General features: G+C 61.0%; 2 protein-coding genes across 8 annotated transcripts in view; both read left to right on the top strand.

Moving 5' to 3' along the window:
• The first annotated feature begins 4,195 nt into the window (after nucleotides 1-4,195).
• Nucleotides 4,196-13,242, top strand: PRR14 (proline rich 14). Of its 6 annotated transcripts, none has more exons than XM_084630387.1 (12): nucleotides 4,196-4,298; nucleotides 6,607-6,807; nucleotides 7,136-7,358; nucleotides 7,832-7,980; nucleotides 8,368-8,641; nucleotides 8,933-8,982; nucleotides 9,079-9,140; nucleotides 9,650-10,457; nucleotides 10,770-10,854; nucleotides 11,160-11,266; nucleotides 11,490-11,561; nucleotides 11,981-13,242. In XM_084630387.1, the coding sequence occupies exons 2-12, from the start codon at nucleotides 6,710-6,712 to the stop codon at nucleotides 12,237-12,239; spliced, it is 2,187 nt and encodes a 728-aa protein (XP_084486513.1). In that variant the 5' UTR covers nucleotides 4,196-4,298; nucleotides 6,607-6,709; the 3' UTR covers nucleotides 12,240-13,242. The 6 variants fall into 6 exon arrangements, with proteins under 6 accessions (XP_084486513.1, XP_084486512.1, XP_084486511.1 ...); XM_084630386.1 differs by having other exon boundaries at nucleotides 7,136-7,406; nucleotides 9,653-10,457; XM_084630385.1 differs by having other exon boundaries at nucleotides 7,136-7,406.
• A 1,288-nt stretch (nucleotides 13,243-14,530) lies between these two features.
• The window catches only part of FBRS (fibrosin), a 31,918-nt gene continuing 28,328 nt past the window's right edge, over nucleotides 14,531-18,120 (top strand). The window contains exons 1-2 of one of the 2 annotated variants that reach the window (XM_084629844.1): nucleotides 14,531-16,487; nucleotides 17,719-17,904. In XM_084629844.1, the coding sequence (XP_084485970.1) occupies nucleotides 16,140-16,487; nucleotides 17,719-17,904 (534 nt within the window). In that variant the 5' untranslated portion in view covers nucleotides 14,531-16,139. The remainder of the gene's footprint in view (nucleotides 16,488-17,718; nucleotides 17,905-18,120) is intronic. The other variant, XM_084629843.1, reaches the window with a different exon arrangement.

Below are 18,120 nucleotides of genomic sequence, written 5' to 3'. Positions count from 1 at the left end.
GGGTCTGGATGATATCTTAGCACTGTGTTATGGCCACGTACAGGAGGAAATTGACTGGGGATAGCTATTCCACAATAACTCCCCAGGCGGATGCTCCAATCTAGTACAGTATAAGAGGGCCTTGATCTAGTTTAGCTTAAACCAGTTTAGATCCTTTTGCTCTGGAAGTGGATTAAGCTAAAATGGAACCAGGTTGCTGGCCTGATTCCCCAGCCCTGGAAGGAATGGTGCCTCCCAGAGTCTGGGTCACTCCTTCCTCAGAATCTTGGAAGATGCCTTTGGTCAGTTGCAGTCGGTGAAGCCAATTCCACTGATGTCAATGGCCAGGCCTCCACTGATGTTACCAGTCTTTGGTTTGTGCCCCTGGTTAGCTGCATGGTGAGAGAAGATGGTGAGAGAAGTTTCACAGATGTCAATGGCCAGACCTCCGCTCACACCAGCGACCAACAATGGCCTTCGGCTAATCATGCCCCTGGTCAGCTGCAGATGGTAAGGGATGTTCCATTGACATCAACAGCTGAACAACTTCATTGATGTCAATGGCCTTTGGCTTGTGTCCCTGGTCAGCTGCAGGTGATGAGGGGAGTTCTGCTGAAGTAGAATTCTCCGTGGTGGGATTTTCCAATCCCTGCAGCCTGGCACAGCCCCACCCCCAGTTCCTTTCCCCAGTGGTTCCTCTGGTGCCTTGTGAGCTGGGGGCTAAGGCTGAAGGCCTCCTCACACTCAGAGCATCAGGACAGTTTCTCCCTGGTGTGGATCCTCCAGTGGAAAGTGAAGGAGTATCTCAGGTGGAAGTCCCTCCTGCACTGGGGGTATGGGTAGGGTCTCTCCCTTGTGTGGGTCTGGTGGTGCTGGATCAGGGTGGTCCTGGTGCCAAAGCTCCTCTTGCAGTCAGGGTAGAGGAGGCATCTGCCTCTGAGGTGGGTGCGCTTGTGTTCCTGGAGGTTGGATCTCTGCAGGGAGCCCCTCCTGCAGTAAAGACACCTTTGTGGCCACTCCCCGATGTGGGTGCACTGATGCTCAACTGGCCCATCACTCTCCCTGAAGCCCTTCCCACACGCGGGACACTTGTAGTCCTCTATGTAGTCCCCTCTTGTAGTCCTCTTGTAGTCCCGCTGTGTCCTCTAGTGTTGAGTGAAATGCAAGGCCAACCAGAAGCCTTGTCACCACAGCCACACTAGGAGGGCCACTCTTCAGGGGGGTATGCTGGTGTTGCAGGGCATGGGAGTTCTCAGCAAAGCTCCTCCCTTCTTTGGTGCCCTTGTAGGGCTCCTCTCCGGCGGGGATGACCAGTGGGTGGCCAGGTTGGAGCTGTAGCTGAAGCCCCTCCCACAGTCAGGACACTTGTAGGGGTGGGTCTGGCAGTGATGGAGCAGACACCAAAGCCCTTCCTGCAATCAGGATGTTGATGGGGTCTCCTCACTGTATGGGCACTTTGGTGCTTGGAGGGGGATTATCGCTGCCTGGACCACCACCCACACTCAGGACATGCCTGGAATCTCTTCCCAGTGAGAGCCACATGGTGCAGAGCCAGCGTCACACTCCCGCCAAAGCCCTTCCCAAGGTCGGGGCATCAGTCAGGGTGATCACCCATGTGGGTGTGTTGGTGTTTCACGAGATTTATTCTCTGGACATCTCTTCATGTTCTCTCTCTCCTTCTAAGCAAGATTTTCCTCCCCTGGCCTGGGGTCCATCTTGTCCTGACTCGCTTGCATCTTTAGCTCGGGGTTCTGGGATATCCCATGCAGCTCTGCTCTTGCAGGCCCTTCCTGCTGGTGATTCTCCTCCATCCTGGCACCTGCTGGGAGGCAGAAAGAATCCAGCCAGGGCTCATTCCCTGTGCTGGGGAGAGAGGGGGCAGCAAAGGGGTTTGTTACTGAGCAGAAAACTTGATGGGCAGGAAATGAATCCCCCCAAACCCTTCCCTGAGGGGAAAGGAAGGGCTGGGTCTGTCCCAAGAGCCCAGGAAAGGCCTCAGAGAAAGGCTGGAAGATGGGAGGGCTCCTGCCAGGGGTGGGATCCAGGAGTGACGCCTGCCATGAGAACAGGAACCTGCTGGGAATGATACTGAGCGAGATGAGACAGAACTGGGGGGCTCCTGGTGGCCTTACTGGGGTCCCAGCTTTTCCTTTCAGTCTCAGACAGTCTTTGAGATGGTGTCACTCTTTCCTTATCTGTGTGGGATCCTCTCAGGATCTCCCTTTCCTTGGAGCCCTGGAGATCTGGGATGCTTGGCTCTTCCCTTCGCTCCATCTGGGAGATTATAGCTGGGTCAGGGACAGGGAATCCTGCTCAGGGGAAGGAAACAGGCAAGGTGGCGCTTGGTGAAATCTCCCCCAAAGAATTCTGTACAGAGAATGTGCCCTGATTTTAACCCCAGCCCTATTCTCAGTCTGGGTGATGTGGGATCCAAGCAAAGGGAAAATGTTCACAGGGATCCTTTTGGGTAACGAGATGCCTGGGGGAAGATGGCCTGTACTCTCTGTAGGAGAGGTATTCCCCCCTACACACGGGCAGTGGGGGCTTAGGAACAGCACAGGTATCCCATCACAGTGATAGTCAGACTAGTGCAGTGGTTTTCAAACTTTTTTTCTGGCGACGCAGTTGAACAAAACTGTTGATGCCCATGACCCAACAGAGCTGGGGATGAGGGGTTTGGGGTGTGGGAGGGGCTCAGGGCTGGGGCAGAGGGTTGGGGTGCAGGGGTGAGGACTGTGGGGTGGGGCCAGGAATGAGGGGTTCAGGATGTGAGAGGGGGCTCTGGGCTGGGGCAGGGAGTTGGGGTGCAGGAGGGGGTCAGGGCTCTGGGCTGGGGGTGCAGGCTCTGGAGTGTGGCCAGGGATGATGGGTTTGGGGTGCAGGAAGGGGCTCCAGGTTTGGGGGGGGCTCAGGGCTGGGGCAGGGAATAGGGGTGTGGGGTTGGGGCATGGGCTGACTTCGGGTGGATCCCAGTCAGCGGCTCAGTAGGGGAGCTAAGACAGGCACCGTGGACCGCTGTGCCCCAGAAGCTGCCAGAAGCAAGTCCGACTCCTAGACAGAGGCACGCAAGCGGCTCTGCGCGGCTCTCGCCTGCAGGCACCGCCCCCAACCCCCTAGCTCCCATTGGCCGGGAACCGTGGCCATGCCGCCTCAGAGCCGGACCTGCTGCTGGCTGCTTCCAGGGCATAGCGCAGCATCAGAACAGGTAGGGACTAGCCTGCCTTAGCCGGGCAGCACCACCCACGGGACTTTTAACGGCCCGGTTGGCGGTGCTGACCAGAGCCACCGTGACCCAGTGCCTTACATTTTGCGACCCGGTGCTGGGTCGCAACCCGCAGTTTGAAAACCACTGGACTAGTGCCTATGTGAAAAGGGGTCCTTACAAACACGAAGTCATTGCCAGGCTGGAGCAAACCAAGGGGCCCATCTGGCTTGGCATCAAATGAACATGGCACAGGGGACTTGTCATTGGCCTGGTGTTTTTCCAGGGAGCCCTGCAGGGATCGAGTCGGGGCCCCAGAATGGGAACGTGTTGGAAGGAGACATAAGGGAACCCCTGGCACAGTCTGCAGAGGACACGCGCCGGGGTGGGAGGCAAGTGGTCAAGCGGGAAGAGGCCAGGTGGCTGAATCAGAGTGAGCTGCATGGGTGGGAAGTTCGGCACGTGTTTTAATTTGGCGATGTGTAAATGGGTCCAAGGGGAACAAAGAACGGGGGCCCCACGCTCCCAGGATGGGGACTGGCCGGAGCCCCCATCACTAGGGTGACCAGACAGCAAGTGTGAAAAATTGGGACGGGGGTGGGGGGTAATAGGAGCCTATATGAGAAAAAGACTCCAAAATCGGGACTGTCCCTATAAAGTCGGGACATCTGGTCACCCTACCCATCACCCAGGGTCGCCTGGCCCTTTAAATGCGCAGCTTCTCGCCCTCATCCAAGATGGCCTCGCCCTGAAACTGCTTCACTCCCTCCAATGCCCTAATCCAAGATGGCAGCACCGCATGGCGGCACCGCTATGTCCCCTTGACCGCCCCACCCCCGCCACCACACACTGTTGCCCCACCCCAAGATGGCGGCGGCTCAGCTTGAGCCGTGACACGGCTTTCTTTCTCTCCCTTTGCCAAGATGGCGGTCCCCACGGCTTCAAGCTCCGGGGACCCCCGGGCAGCAAGGCGTGCGCCCATTGGCTGAGAGCGGACGGGAGCAAGGCCCGCTGCCATTGGCCGCGAGGGTCGGGCTGTGGAGCGTCGACAGAAACGGGGCGGGGCGGGAGGAGGCAGAGCCGCAGCCGGAGACCGAACGGGAGCGAGCGAGAGCCGGTGAGCCGGGAGGGGGAGCAGTGCGGGGAGGGGGGCAATGGGGGGAGCCGGGAGGGGGAGCAGTGCGGGGAGGGGGGGCAATGGGGGGAGCCGGGAGAGGGAGCAGTGCGGGGAGGGGGGGCAATGGGGGGAGCCGGGAGGGGGAGCAGTGCGGGGAGGGGGGGCAATGGGGGGAGCCGGGAGGGGGAGCAGTGCGGGGAGGGGGGCAATGGGGGGAGCCGGGAGGGGGAGCAGTGCGGGGAGGGGGGGCAATGGGGGGAGCCGGGAGGGGGAGCAGTGGGGGGAGGGGGGGCAATGGAGGGAGCCGGGAGGGGGAGCAGTGCGGGGAGGGGGGCAATGGAGGGAGCCGGGAGGGGGAGCAGTGCGGGGAGGGGGGGCAATGGAGGGAGCCGGGAGGGGGAGCAGTGCGGGGAGGGGGGGCAATGGAGGGAGCCGGGAGGGGGAGCAGTGCGGGGAGGGGGGGCAATGGGGGGAGCCGGGAGGGGGAGCAGTGGGGGGAGGGGGGCAATGGAGGGAGCCGGGAGGGGGAGCAGTGGGGGGAGGGGGGCAATGGGGGGAGCCGGGAGGGGGAGCAGTGTGGGGAGGGGGGCAATGGGGGGAGCAGGGAGGGGGAGCAGTGGGGGGAGGGGGAGCAGTGGGGGGAGCCGGGAGGGGAAGCAGTGGGGGGAGAGGGGCAATGGAGGGAGCCGGGAGGGGGAGCAGTGGGGGGAGAGGGGCAATGGAGGGAGCCGGGAGGGGGAGCAGTGGGGGGAGGGGGGCAATGGGGGAGCCGGGAGGGGGAGCAGTGGGGGAAGGGGGTCAATGGAGGGAGCCGGGAGGAGGGGAAGGGAGGGCAAAGCGGGGAGCTTGGAGGGGGAGCAGTGGGGAGAAGGAGATCCAGGGGGTTAGAGAGCGATGAGGGCCTTTGAGGATGGGGGGATCGGTGAGGGAGGGTAACAGGGGTCGGGATTGGGGGAGATCAGGGTAAGGGGAAGTATGGCGGGGGAGACCTGGGGGAAGCGTGGTTTGGGGGATTTGGGATTATAGAAGTGGTGGAGGGATTTGAGGGGGGAAAGCTGGAGTGCAGCTGGGGAGAAAGGGACCAATGGGGAAGACCTGGTGGAAGGGCAGTTTAGGGGGACCAGCGACGGGAGCCATGGGGGGAAGACCCAGGGGGAGAGCAGATGGTGAGAGGGAGCACCTACGGGGGGGGCAATTTGTGGAGGCAAGTGAGGAGGGGTGCAGTGTGGGAGGGGACCGAACATAGGGAGAGCCCTGGGGGAGGGGCTGAGAGTAAAGAGAGTGTGGGAGAGGCAGGTGGGTGAGGGAAAGGGGGAGTAGTTGGCGGGGGGGGGGGGGGGTGAGAGAGACCTAGAGCCCAGGCGATGGATTTTGGGGTAGGGACCCAGTGGGGGAGAGATTTGGGAGTAACCAGAGTGGGAGATTTCAGAGTAACAGCCGTGTTAGTCTGTATTCACAAAAAGAAAAGGAGTACTTGTGGCACCTTAGAGACTAACCAATTTATTTGAGCATACGCTTTCATGAGCTACAGCTCACTTCAACCAATTTATTTGAGCATAAGCTTTCGTGACTGAGAGAGGGGAAATAGAGAGGGCTGGTGGGGAGAATCTAGGGGGAGAAGGGAGGAACCTGAAGCGGGGGAGGTCCAGTGGGGGAGTCCTAGGGGCAGAGTTAGGCAGGGTCAGTGCTGGGAGGCAGGACAAAGAGAGAGAGATGCCCCATCAAGGCCCCTCTAGCCTGCCCCCGCTGCCCAGGATCCGTGCATGTCCTTTGTGGCCTGGGAAACCATCTCTAGGTGATCGTTCCCAACCCCCACACCTCCTGAGCTTCCCTTCTGCTCCCAAGCTGGTGTCAGGTCACACCTGAGCTGCGCAAGGGGCTCTCTGGTTACTGCTAGCAATGGCTTTGCCTGTCCGCTAATGCCCTGTAATTATTCTCCCAGCGGCTCCCCTCTGCTTGTCCATTGTGATCTCTTGAGTTCTGCACCGTGGGAATGTGCCCCCTCTGCAGCCCCTCCCCCCGGCACTGAGGAGAGCCCACCCCCACCACCACATCTACACCCCCTCCCCCAGTCTGATCCCCCATGGCTGAGCCCTCTGCTACTGTGGCCATGCTGCCAACCCTAGAGTGCAGGAGGTTGTGGGGGAGGGGTGTCATGCTGAGTCCTCGGGGGCTCTTCACAAGAGCCGGTGCCCCCTAGTGTCCCATTTCCCCTCCAGCTGAGCCAGCCAGCCCCCCACCCCGGAGCTGGGTCAGGGCGGGGGTCTTGCAGTGCTCATTGTAACCCTGGATTCTCTTTCCTGGGCAGAGGAGACCACACTGGAGGATGAGTAGGCAGGAGGCTGTCCCGGGACGACCTCTGAACCCCTGATCCCAGGGGGCTGCCCCCTACATCCCAGCTGAAGCCAGCCATGGAGCACCCCGTGGCCAGAGGGGCGCTGGCAGGGGGCTGTACCAGGCTGTCTGCCTCGGAGCGGAACATCCGACGCCAGAGGCTCATCGTGTACAGGTGTGTGGGGGGGTTCACCTCTGTCCAGCCGCCTCCCCTCTGGGGTCAGGGCCTGTCTATCCCACCCTGGGCAGAACTCACTGGGGGCAGCGCCCTTCCTCTTCCCCTGGGCGTGTTTGAGGGGGGAGACTCGGGGCTGAGGATGCTGGAGGACAGGATGCTGTGGGTGGGAGACAATGAGAGGCAATGGTCTCAACTAGGCCGGGTGAGTGATTTTTTTTGGGGGGGGAGCTGTGGGTCTCTGGGTCCTGGGGCAAACATCATGCCAGTAATCAGGGGGATTTGGGGGTCCATGGCCCCTGTGAGTGACCCCATCTCTCTCTTCCAGACCCTCCACTGAAAATCAGAGCTCCCCTGCCCCCCGGGGGCCTGAGGAGAAGGCTCCCCCGCTGTGCTGGCTGCCCCGGGGCAGGGCCGGGTCTCCTCAGGCAAGGCGCCAGTCGGAGAGACTGCAGGGCAGACGGCAGCGGCTGCAGCAGGGGGTGCCCCAGTGGGGCCAGGGGGCGGAGCTGTGGCTGGTGGCCTCGCCCATGGAGAGAGCCCGGCACAGGGTACTGGCCATTGCCCTGGAGGAGTGTCTTGCCACCAAAGGAGGGGCTGTGAGTGCGGGGGGGGACGGGTGGTCTGGGACTGCGGCGGGGGCCCTGCTTGGAGATCTGGTGGCCTAAGCCCCCTGCCCCAACCTCCCCTGAGCCCTCCCAGGCCCTGTTGTCCTGCTCCCTTGAACCTGCTGAATCCTTTGCTGCTCCCCGGTATGGATTTCTCGAGCCAGCCTCTCCCCCACGTAACCTCCTTCTCTCCCTGCTGTGGTTTGCCACCAGATGGCCCAGAAACTCCTGTTCTGAGCTCTGGGGGTGGGGGGGGAGGCAGAGCAGGACGGCTTGGTATTTGTGCCCCCATTACACATGGGAGGGGGCCAGGCTGGGCTCTTGAGAAGAGTTGTTAGGAGATGCCAGGAGCTGGGAGTCAGTGGGGGGGGGGGATGGGATCCATGTTTAACCCCGTGGTGTCTCTTGCCCAGCAGGTCTCCCAAAGGGGCACATCCTCCTCAGCTCATCTGGACACCCCCTCCCTCCCTGGACACCCCCTTCCTGGGAAAGCCTTGCTGCCAGCTGGGAGCCCTATGCCTGGTTCAGATTGGACCCCTAGGCAGCAGGAGCCCACCATGGACAGGTGAGCGGGGATGAATCATGTGTCAGGGCACGTTCCAAATACTAAGCAGGGTGTCTGCCGGGGGAGGGGGTCACTGGCTTCTGGGGCAGGGGCTGGATCTGGAGGATCTGACGGCGGAGCTATGGCAGCATGTGGGAGGCTGGGAAAGGGGAGCGGGGTGCTTTGAGAGTTGCGCGGGGGGGGGGATGATGTGGGAATGAGGTGCCAGGGGGCTCAGTGGAGCTGATGGCAGGGGTGCAGGGAGTGGGATCTCGGAGGGGGTGCTGGTGGTGTGATGATTGGGGGGGAAAGGGAGTCTCTGGGGGGGGCTGAAGATCCGGGGAGGGTGAAAATTGTGCCAGTGAGCGACGGGGCTTTGGGGTCCGTGGCCCCGTCTCATTCTTCCAGACCCTCCCCTGAGGAGCAAAGGTCTCCCGTCTGCCAGAGGCCTGAGAATAAGGCCCCTGCATCGTGCTGGCTGCCCCAGGGCACGGCTGGGTCTGAGTCAGAGCGGCTGCAGGGCAAGCGATGGCTGCTGCGGCAGGGGGCACCGCAGCAGAGCCGGGGGCCGGGGGCATCTCCCTCCATCTCCCAGCAGGGGAAGGAGCTGGTGACGTCGCCCATGGAGAGGGCCCAGCAGCGCGTCCTGACTGTGGCACTGGAGGAGTGCCCCATGGCAGCAGTGAGCAGCTGGGAAGCTAGAGGGGACTGCCAGAGCCCAGAGAGGAGGGAATGGGGGTGGGGGAGGGATTGGGGGTGGGGGAGGCTGCCAGAACCCAGGCCAGAGGGGCAGGGATGGGTGGGTGGGGATCTCAGCAGTGGGTGCTGTTCCAGATGGGTCAATGGAGGGAGGGATTGGGCTTACAACCAAGGAGGAAGCTGCCCTGACCAGGTGTCGCTGTCCTGTCAGCCTTGGGTACGGGGGGTGGACCCCATCCTGTGCCCCAGCTCAGATGCTACCTCTCATTGGCAGGATGCCAGCCTGCAGCAGGAAGATCTGCTGATGCTGTTGCCTCCTAGCACGTAAGTGCACTTCCCTACCAACCAGGTGGGGTGGGACACAGAGCCCTTTAGGGGGCGCTGGCCCCAGAGCTTCACTTCCTCTCTCTTGCCTGACAGGGTTGATCAGCTGACAGCATCTTCCTCTTCCTCAGACCAGTGGGAGCGCTGCCCACAGCCAGGTAGGCGGAGCTCCAACTCATGCAGGGGCGGGGCTGGGGGTGGAGCTTGGACATGGGGGTGGGGCTCCATGGGGAGCAGGGGTTGAACTTTTCCTTAAAATGTTTTTTAACCGAAAATGTTCTTGAGAAGGAAAAATTAATTTAAATGAAATTTCAGTTAAAAAAAAAATTCTATTTTGGATATTTTGAGTTTAGCAACCATTTTTTTGTTTGTTTGTTTTATAGAAAAAGAAGTTTTTAAAGAGATTGAATCAGTACAAAAACGTTTAGATCCTTATCAGGATGAAACCTTTTTGCTCAAAATGTGGCTTTCCCCAAGTCTTGTTTTGTGGGAAGTCAAAATTTCTTCTTTGTTCTGAAAACAGGGCCGGGGAGGCAAGAGTTTGTTTTGGGGGTGTTTCTGGGACCTTGCTCAGGGTTTAGTGGGTTCGGCACTGTTGGGGGCTGTCTGTGCATCGCAGGATGGGGTCCTCCCTTGACTTCTCCTGACCCCTGTGCCCTCCTCCCAGCAGATCCTGCCCCACAAGAAGCTGAGCCATCTGGCAGCCTCCTGCCTTCCTCCTCCTCCGCCTGGCCTCCCCCGATCTGTTCGCTGCTGCGCCCCCGGGCCACAGTCCCCAACTTGCGACACTGGGGCATCGCCCCGCTCTTCCAGAGTGTCAAATCCAAGCTGGAGACCTTTGCTGACATCTTCCTGAGCCCGGCCAAGCCGCGCCTGCGCCCCCCACCGTCTCCCTGTCCGGACGAGGGAGAAGGTGGGGGGCAGCCGGCGGAGCTCCCCCGCCCCGAGGAGGAGCCAGCTCAGAGTCGGAGCGGGCCGAGCCAGCAGGGGGCACACAGCTCACGCCAGGGGGTGAACATCGAGGTCAAAATTGCCATCTCGGAGCCAGCAGAGAGGAGGGGCCCTGGCGAGGCCAAAGATGACGGGGACGGGGACAGCATTGTGAGCCGCAGACCCCCCATCTGCCAGTGGCGCCTGAGCCCTGAGGACCCCAGCCAGCCCCGCCTGGGTCGCAGCTACTCCTGCCCTGACTTCCCCTGGGCCATGCCGTCCCCATTGCCAGCGTCCGCCCCCTGCCCACCGCGCCGTCGCCGTCACACGGTCTGCAGCCTGGAGGTGTCGCGGGAGTTGCTGCGGGGCCACCCCTCGCCCCCCGTCCTGCCCTGCCTGCGCAAGGAGGTCTTCCCCTTCCCCTCCCCAGCCTCCCGCCACCTGCTCAGCCCAGTGGTGTGCATGACCCGCTGCGACGAGGCCCATTCCTCCTGCCCAGGGCCACCCCACCACGAGGAGCCTGCCACTGCCCTGCTTTGCCCCAGGTAACCCTGCCCCCTGAGCCCCTGCTTGGCCCCGGGGAACTCTTCCCCCTGAGCCCCCCTGCCGTTCCCCCAGTAACCCTGTTGCTGCCTGCCACACCTGCTATCCCCTTCCTGCCCCTAACACCACCTCACCACCCCACCCTGCCCCAGATAACCCTGCCCCATCCCTCTTGCCACCCTGCCTTGGCCTAGGCCATCCCACTGCCATCCTGCCTTGCCCCAGCATCTGGGCTCCTAGTGCCGTGGCATTGCCTGGTCCTCCAGAAAAGGCCCTGAGAGGTTCCTGGTCCATATGGTCTTCTTGCCTCGCAGGGACGGCTCCCAGTGCCCGGAGCAGGGGGACAGGGGCCATGGCATCACCACGGGTGGGATTCTGCTGTCACACACAGATGCCAAGGTGAGGTGGAGCAATGGGAGGCAGCGCTGGACCCAGAGTCCCAGTGCACCGCTGGGGGCGCTGTGCTGTGGAGAGCGGGGGGCTCAGCAGGGGGCGCTGTGCTGCCAGGAGCGCGGTGGGGGGGGTGCCGTGCTGCGGGGAGTGGGGAGCGCCGTGCTGCGGGGAGCAGAGGCTTGGTGGGGGGCACTTTGCTGCGGGACAGGGCTCAGCAGGGCACGATGATGAAGGGGGCACTCTCCACTGACTGTGTGCATAACAGGGAATCTTTCCTGATCCTGTCCTATTTCTCTCCCCATTCCCTGCAGTGCTCCCAGGAAGAAACCACAGGGAAAGTGTCCCGCTTCCGCATCCGCAAGACCCCAGCCAAACAGCAAGCCAACCTCACGCCAATGGGCCTGCCCCGGCCAGTCAGGTATTGGGAGCTCTGGGGGAGGGGAGTGGTTGGGATTCAGGACTCCTGGGTTCTATCCCCAGCTCTGAATCTCCCCAGCAGTTACAGCTGGCCACAGGATTCTCTTCCATTCCTGTCGTGTGGTGGTTGTCCAGCCTCCATGTCCCACCCCCGAGGCTGCTGAGTCTCGGCACGGACAAGGGATTCCCGTGCGTTGTTGCTAAGTCCGGTCTCCCCATCACAGGTTGAACAAGAAGGAGTTCAGTTTGGAGGAGATCTACACCAATAAGAACTACCGCACTCCCACCGAGAAGCGGTGAGGGGGCCCAGGGTGCTGCTGCTGGAGGGGGTGAGGGGTTGGGGGTGGCTACAAGGGGGGCACCCCCCTCCTCCAACTCACAGGAAGGGGAGAGCCTGGCTTCAGAGTTGAGGTGGGGTGCAGGATGTTAAATCCAGCCAGGGTTGGTTCTTGCTGCTGGGAACCCAGGTGTCCAGCCCACAAACTTGCTGCCCCTCTAAGCAGCAGGAGGTGTTTGGTCCTGAGTGGAGGACCCAGGAGTCCGATCCCCGTTCCCCCCGCCCCTTGTGCTGAGGGTGTCCCAGCTGGGGGACACCGTAGGTAAGGATCGAGGTGTCTGGGCTCCATTTGTACTATAGGCGTTCCAGCCGGGATACAGAGTGGGTTGGTGGACTCGAGCACCTGGGTCCCATCTAGCCCTCTCTCCTCCCCCGTAGGACCTTCGAGACGATCTTTGAGGAGCCTCGGGAGCGGAACGGGGCACTGGTGCTTACCAGCCAGCGCAAGCTGAAGCGCACCATGGAGTTCCAGGACAGCAGCCTGCCCCGCAAACAGCGCCGTGCCCGGCCCCGGGGGAGGCTGGCGGGGCGAGCGCCAGGTGGGCGCCGGGCCCCACCCCAACACCCCAACCTGGAGGAACTGCTGCACCAGCGCCTAGCCGAGCTGGACGCCCTGTTTGAAGCTGATGGGGACTAGGGGGCGCTGTGCACTGTCCAGATCCATGCTGGGCATTGAACCAGAGACTTAGTGGCCCCTCTGTCCTTGGTATTGCTCATTGGCCTGGGGGAGCTCCCAGAATCCTCTGGTATCCAAGGAGAGTAGTTCCCTCCCAGAAGCCTCTGCTCTTCCAGGGAGCATCTCCCCTGGGGCTATACCCAGAATGTTCTGCTATTGGATCCTCCTAGAGCCATCATGTCCTCAGGGGTACTCCCAGAATCCTCAGCTCCCCTGGGGCTCCTGGACCCATGTCCAAGCAGAGATCTCTCTGGGACAGAGATGTCCTAGTTCTGCCCAGAATCCTTTGCTGCCCAGGAGGAGACATCTCCCCCTTGAGCCCTAGTTCCACCCATAATTGGCTGCTCCCCTGGGGGCAGCTCTTGGTTGCTCCCAGATCTGCCTGAGCCAAGGCAGCTGTCCTGCAGCCAGTCGCCAAGCTGCCTCCACCACTGCTCCCCTCACAGGCTCCAGGTCCGGTCCAGGAGTGGAGTGGGGGTGAGATGAATGTCCAGCAGTTGTGACGAACCTTCCTGTTCTCAGCACTCAGTTGCCTACGCACAAATCCTCCTGGTGCTTCCATCGTCCCAGTGCCTCTGTGTAGCGCCCCAACCCCCCCCCGCGGTGGCTGAACGTACCAGGGGGCTGATTGTTTGGGAGGGGGCAGTATTAGCCATTTTAGGGTCACCTCCCACGGAGTGCCTGGGGGGCTAGTGGCCTTTGTCCAGTTTGGCTGGGATATAGGGCAGGAGAGGGGGCTTGTGGGAAAAGGCACCAGGGCATCAGGTCCCTGTGTTTGTTAGGAGGAGGGCATTTTCCCCTCTGAAGTGTGACTGCAGCCTTGGGGGCACTGGCAGGAGCCCTGGGTGTGGGGTGTCTCCTGGGCTGGGTCCTGTTGGGTCAGTCAGTGGATATTTGCTGGTTTTATGTGTGTGGAGTTTTTTGAGATCTATATTTCTATTAAACTTTTCAACAAAAACATCCATCCTTTTGTCTGATCTGCTTCATTCATGCTCTCCCTGGCACTAGGGGCCACTGTGCTGCAGGGGGGAGCTCAATAGGGGGCACTCTCCCTTTGCAGTCAGTGCTGATCCCTACACACCATTAGGGGATGCTGTGCTGCAGTGAGCTCCTCAGCTGGGGTCTGAGAGGTAGCGGATGTAGGAGGAAGCTGATGGGAGGTAAGCCCTGAACCTCAGTGCCCTGTGGGTGAGAGATGATATGTCCACCTGGAGCTGCTGGCCTAACTGGCCCAGGCTGTTAACCCTAAACCCTACTGTTGTCACTAATTGACTGCTTGTTCAGGCTCATTTGGCAGCTCTGAGCCTGCCATAGTCCCTCCAATGCCATGCCAGAATCTGCCCTGCCTGTGCCCCATCTGTTAGGGGACCAGGGCCCCAAAGAGGGTTGGAGCTGCAGCAGAAGAGACTCCTGTTTTCATGCAAGGGAAAGCAGATGGGAGGAGGCCAGTGTTAAGGCAACTCCTTTACTGTAGCACCTAGGAGTCCTAGTCACAGTCCCGGTCTCATTGTGCTTGGTGCTGTACAAACAAAGTGATTGTCCCTTGAGTGCTGGCACTGGATTGGGATGAGATATCCCAGGAGGTTGGGATCAGAAATGCTTTTGCATTAGGTATCCAGCCGCTGTGTGTTGTTACATGAAGGAGATGGGGGCTGACTGCGGGTTATGAGGTGACAGGCTCATTTTTACCCAGCTGGATTCATCTGGGCCTTGGCCTAAGCCTCCTGTCAACAGCCATCCTTGGCCTGTGGGGATGGAGCAGCTGTGTCCCTGGCAGCAAGGCATAGGCAAGCCTCCATACCTGGCTCCTGGGTGTGGGGTCATACCCCCTCCCCACTGCTGTGGTTTGCGGTGGGGGAGGGATGGAGCTGGGTTTGGGCTGACCTGGTGTGATTGGGCAGGACTCTGAGAGCAGGCCAACATGTGACATGCATGGTGCTGGGGTTGGGTGGGGCACTGGGGCTGTGACATCAGAAGGGTGGTTGGTGACATCAGGACAGAATCAGGTCTTGTCATGTGATGTCGTAGTATGGTGGGGCTATGACATCAGAGTAGGATGTGATGTGTCAAGCTGTGCGGTGACATCAACATGCTTTTGCGTCTCCTGGGGACGTTGTGACATCACAATGTGGGGGAGGGAGAGTCCCGGCCTGGGGAGGGGCTGCAGGGACTACTTCTTCTAGCGGAGGGATTTTTTCCCTCTCTGTTCTTTCAGCACGTAGCGGAGGGATCGCACGCTGTGGTCGGAGTTGCGTCGCGTGCCGTGCGCAGAAGAGAAGAGGATCCGACGGCGACGCGCACAGAGCCGAGAGAGTCGGGGGACAGTAGCGAGCGGGGCGCGGCCCGTGTAGGGGGAGGGCGAGACCAACCGGGCCCTCTCCCGTGGGGGAAGGAGAGACCGGCTCGGACCGAACCATTCCATCCCCCCCCGCTCCGGCCAATCGGCGGGGGGCAGCGAGGACAGCGTAGGGCACGAGCCTCGCGGCCAATCAGCGCGGGGGTCGCGAGACGCCCCGCTCCCCGCAACGGCCGCGAGACCCCCTCCCCGCCGTCAACGGATTCCTGCCCTCTACGGCCGCTTTCTTAAAGGGACAGAGCAACGTGAGGCGTCAAGGGGGATTTCTACCGGAAGAAAACAACCCCCCTCTTCTTCCCAGCGCCTGTCAATGGATTTAAAGGAAGCCCCGAGCTGGTAAAGGGGAGTTCGCTCCTGCCCCATTGTGGAAAGTGGTTTCTTGTCGGAGGACTTTGACGCCAGGTTCTTAAAGGGGATGCTGGCTGGCTAATGGCGGAAGTGGCTGGTGAGATTTAAACTCCGGGTTCTCCAAAGGGACGTGGCCCCCTGACACGAATGCCAAGAAGCGGTTTCGGTCCGGTTTCTTAAAGGGGCAGTGACCCCCCCCCACCCCGCGGGAGGCAGAAGCCGTTCGATCCGGATCCTGACCGGGGAGGCGGCTCCCCCCGAGCCAGGCGCGTCGGCTGCGGAGACTTGCACCGGGGTTGTTCAAGGCGAGGTGCCTTCCTCGGCACGTCAACCACTGCCATTGCTGGCAGAAGGGGAAGCCGGAGTCTTCAAGGGGAAGTCCCCCCTCCCCCCCCCGGCGTTTAGATCGGGACTCTCCCAGGGGAAGTGGCCCCAGGCCGGCTACGCAAGCGGCTGACTGCGGTGGGGGTGCCCAGCCCACGCACTTCAAGGGGAGGCCGCACCGCAGACGCCACCCTCCCCCGCGCTGCACTTTGTGCGGGGAGGGATTTAAATCTATTCCGAGGAGGGGCCCCCAACCCCGCAAGGGGGGGGGAGGGGGAATGTGAGGGCTGATTAAAGGGGAGGCCTCTGCGAGAAGCCGCCTCAGCCCTTTCCTCCCCTATCCTTAAAGGGGAGGCCCCGCTTTTGAAGGGGGGGCCCCTGGAAAGAGGGTGGTAGCATGGTTTGTTTCGGCCGCAATTTAATCTGAATTAAAGGGGAGGTGCACCTCGGCCCGCCCCCAGGCTTGGCGTTTATGTCAAGGGGCATTAAACCTCTGTTCTTGGAAAGGCCTGCCTTAAAGGGGAAGACGCACAGAGCAGCCACTGTGGCGTTCTGAAGGCAAGGCCCCCCAAAGCAGCTGCCGCAGGGAGTTCGTGTTGGGGGGCCCTAAATCGGATTTCAAAGGGGACGATTGCCGGCGCGTGTCAAAATCCACCTTAAAGGAGAGGACGAAGACACACTCCCTCTGCTTCCTGGGGGAGCACCTCCCGCCTCCAGCTCTCCACCGGTCAGCGCCCAGAGGAGAGAGCGAGGACCCAGTTCAGAACAGCTGCCATGCAGCAGGCCGGAGAGGGGTGAAGGGCGTCGCAGGAAGAGGCTTGGCCAGGGGCAGCATGGAAGCAGCGGCCGCTCCTGCCCCCTGCTGGAGCGGGGGAGGTGGCAGGGCCCGGAGGTTGCGGCGCTGCTCGCGGCGGGACCGCGAGAGCCGCCGGAGCCAACGTCGGGGGGGACGACCGGGGGAGCCCGCCCACCGGGGCGTCCTCTCCTCCTCCTCAGACTCGGAGAGCGAAGGTCCCGCCCCGCCAGCCCCTGTGGCACCCGGTAAGCCCCGGCGCCGGCCTTTGCGCCGGAGGACAAGACCATCAGGCTCCTCCTGTAGCCATGAGGAGGAGGAGGAGGAGGAAGAGGATCTGATTGACGGTTTCGCCATTGCTAGTTTCATCAGTCTGGAGGCACTGGAGGTGAGGGGCTGAGAATCATCCTCAGCCACAGGCACTATAGGGCACAGGACACACATAGCAGAGCCCATTCCAAGCGAAGCACAGTGGTGTGTGACACACATACACCACACCCAAAACAGACAATTGTAGGCAGCCCAGCCCAGAGAGAGTGGATTTATGTGGTTATGTTTCTGGAGTACTTGGCATATAGCAGTGGAGGTGGGGTCATGTCTCGGTGCTGTGGGTTCCTGGGGGCTGGAATATAGTGAGGGACGTAGTTAGGTGCCAGAGGTTCCTGAGGGCTGAGATATAGTTGGGGAGACAGGGATGTGTTTTGGGGATGGGGGTTCCCGGGGGATGGGATATAGTGGGGGGGGCGGCAGGACAGCATGATGGAGGGGCAGTGTTGCAATGCCAGGGGATGTTGTATAGTATGGGCGGGGGGGGAGAGAACACACCTGTACATTGGAACCCCTAGCACTGGATATAGTGGGAGAGATGGGGCTATCTCTCAGTGGCAAGGGTTCCTGAGGGCTGGGATATAGCAGGAGGACGGGGCCATGACTTTTGTCTGGGATGCTGGGTGCTGTGTCCAGGAAGGTTGCTCTCCTTTGGGAAGAGGTGCTGTGTCTACATTGCCACTTTCAGCGCTAAAACGTTCAGGGGTGTGAAAAAAACACCCCTCCTAGCAACAAAAGTTTTAGCGCTGAACAGTGCCTGTATAGACACCTTGTTCGGGGTGGTTATTTTTTATCACTGCCAGGTAAAAAGCGTGGCCACAGGTAACACGAGCAGTGTAGACATACCCTAAGACACCTTCCGGTTAAGATGTGAAGCAGGGAATCCAGGTTTCAGGAATGCAGGGTGGGGAGCTCTCTGAGCTCCATGTGTTCCTGTTCTGCAGTGACTCATGCTTGCTCCTCTTGTCAGACTGGACTGATTACAAATCAAGGCGTGTACTCCAGAGTAAAGGTTGAACTCCACTAGGGCAGTTATAGTCTGCCATGTCACGCCCCCCAGGTGGCTGCTTCTCAGCACCAGGCAAGAGATCCCTACGTAAACCGTCCCTGTGCCCTGCCCAAGAGGTGGCCATATCTCAGCGTTGGGCAGGGGATCCCAGTATAAGCAGCCCCCCACACTCCACCCCAGAGGTGGCTGCATCTCAGCACTCTGTGAGGGAACTCCTTAGAGATGGCTGGGCAGGTGTCATCTGTCCTCAAGGAGCTGCTTCACCGTCTCCCCCTCCCCACAGAAGGACACAACATTGAGGACCCCCGAGCGGCTGGAGCATCGGCTGAAGCACTCGGGGAAGCGGAAGCGGGACGAGGGGAGTGGCTCAGAAGAGGAGGAGGGCCATGATGAGAGCTCAGAGAAGGGGTGTGGGCGGCATGCGGGGGAGCGGGCGCTGAGGAGACGCAGCAAGAGGAGGAGGAAAGAGGTCAGTGGAGAGGGGTTTGTGGGTTTGGGCAGGGAGAACTGAGGGGCTGTATGACATGGGGCTGCAAGAGAGGGTGGGGGGGCTGGGCAGGGGGACGGGGCATGGGGGATGCAAGGGAGGGTGGGGGCTGGATGAGGACTTTGGGATGGAGGCCGGGGGGAGTGGGTTACAGGAAATTCTCATGACACATGGCAGGGGCATCCCAACCCTGCTCAG

The sequence above is a fragment of the Lepidochelys olivacea genome (genome assembly GCF_965140295.1).
Source record: "Lepidochelys olivacea isolate rLepOli2 genome assembly, chromosome: 6".
NCBI lineage: Eukaryota > Metazoa > Chordata > Testudines > Cheloniidae > Lepidochelys > Lepidochelys olivacea.
The sequence above is the reverse complement of the archived record's forward strand: the minus strand, read 5'-3'. Positions and strand labels throughout refer to the sequence as shown.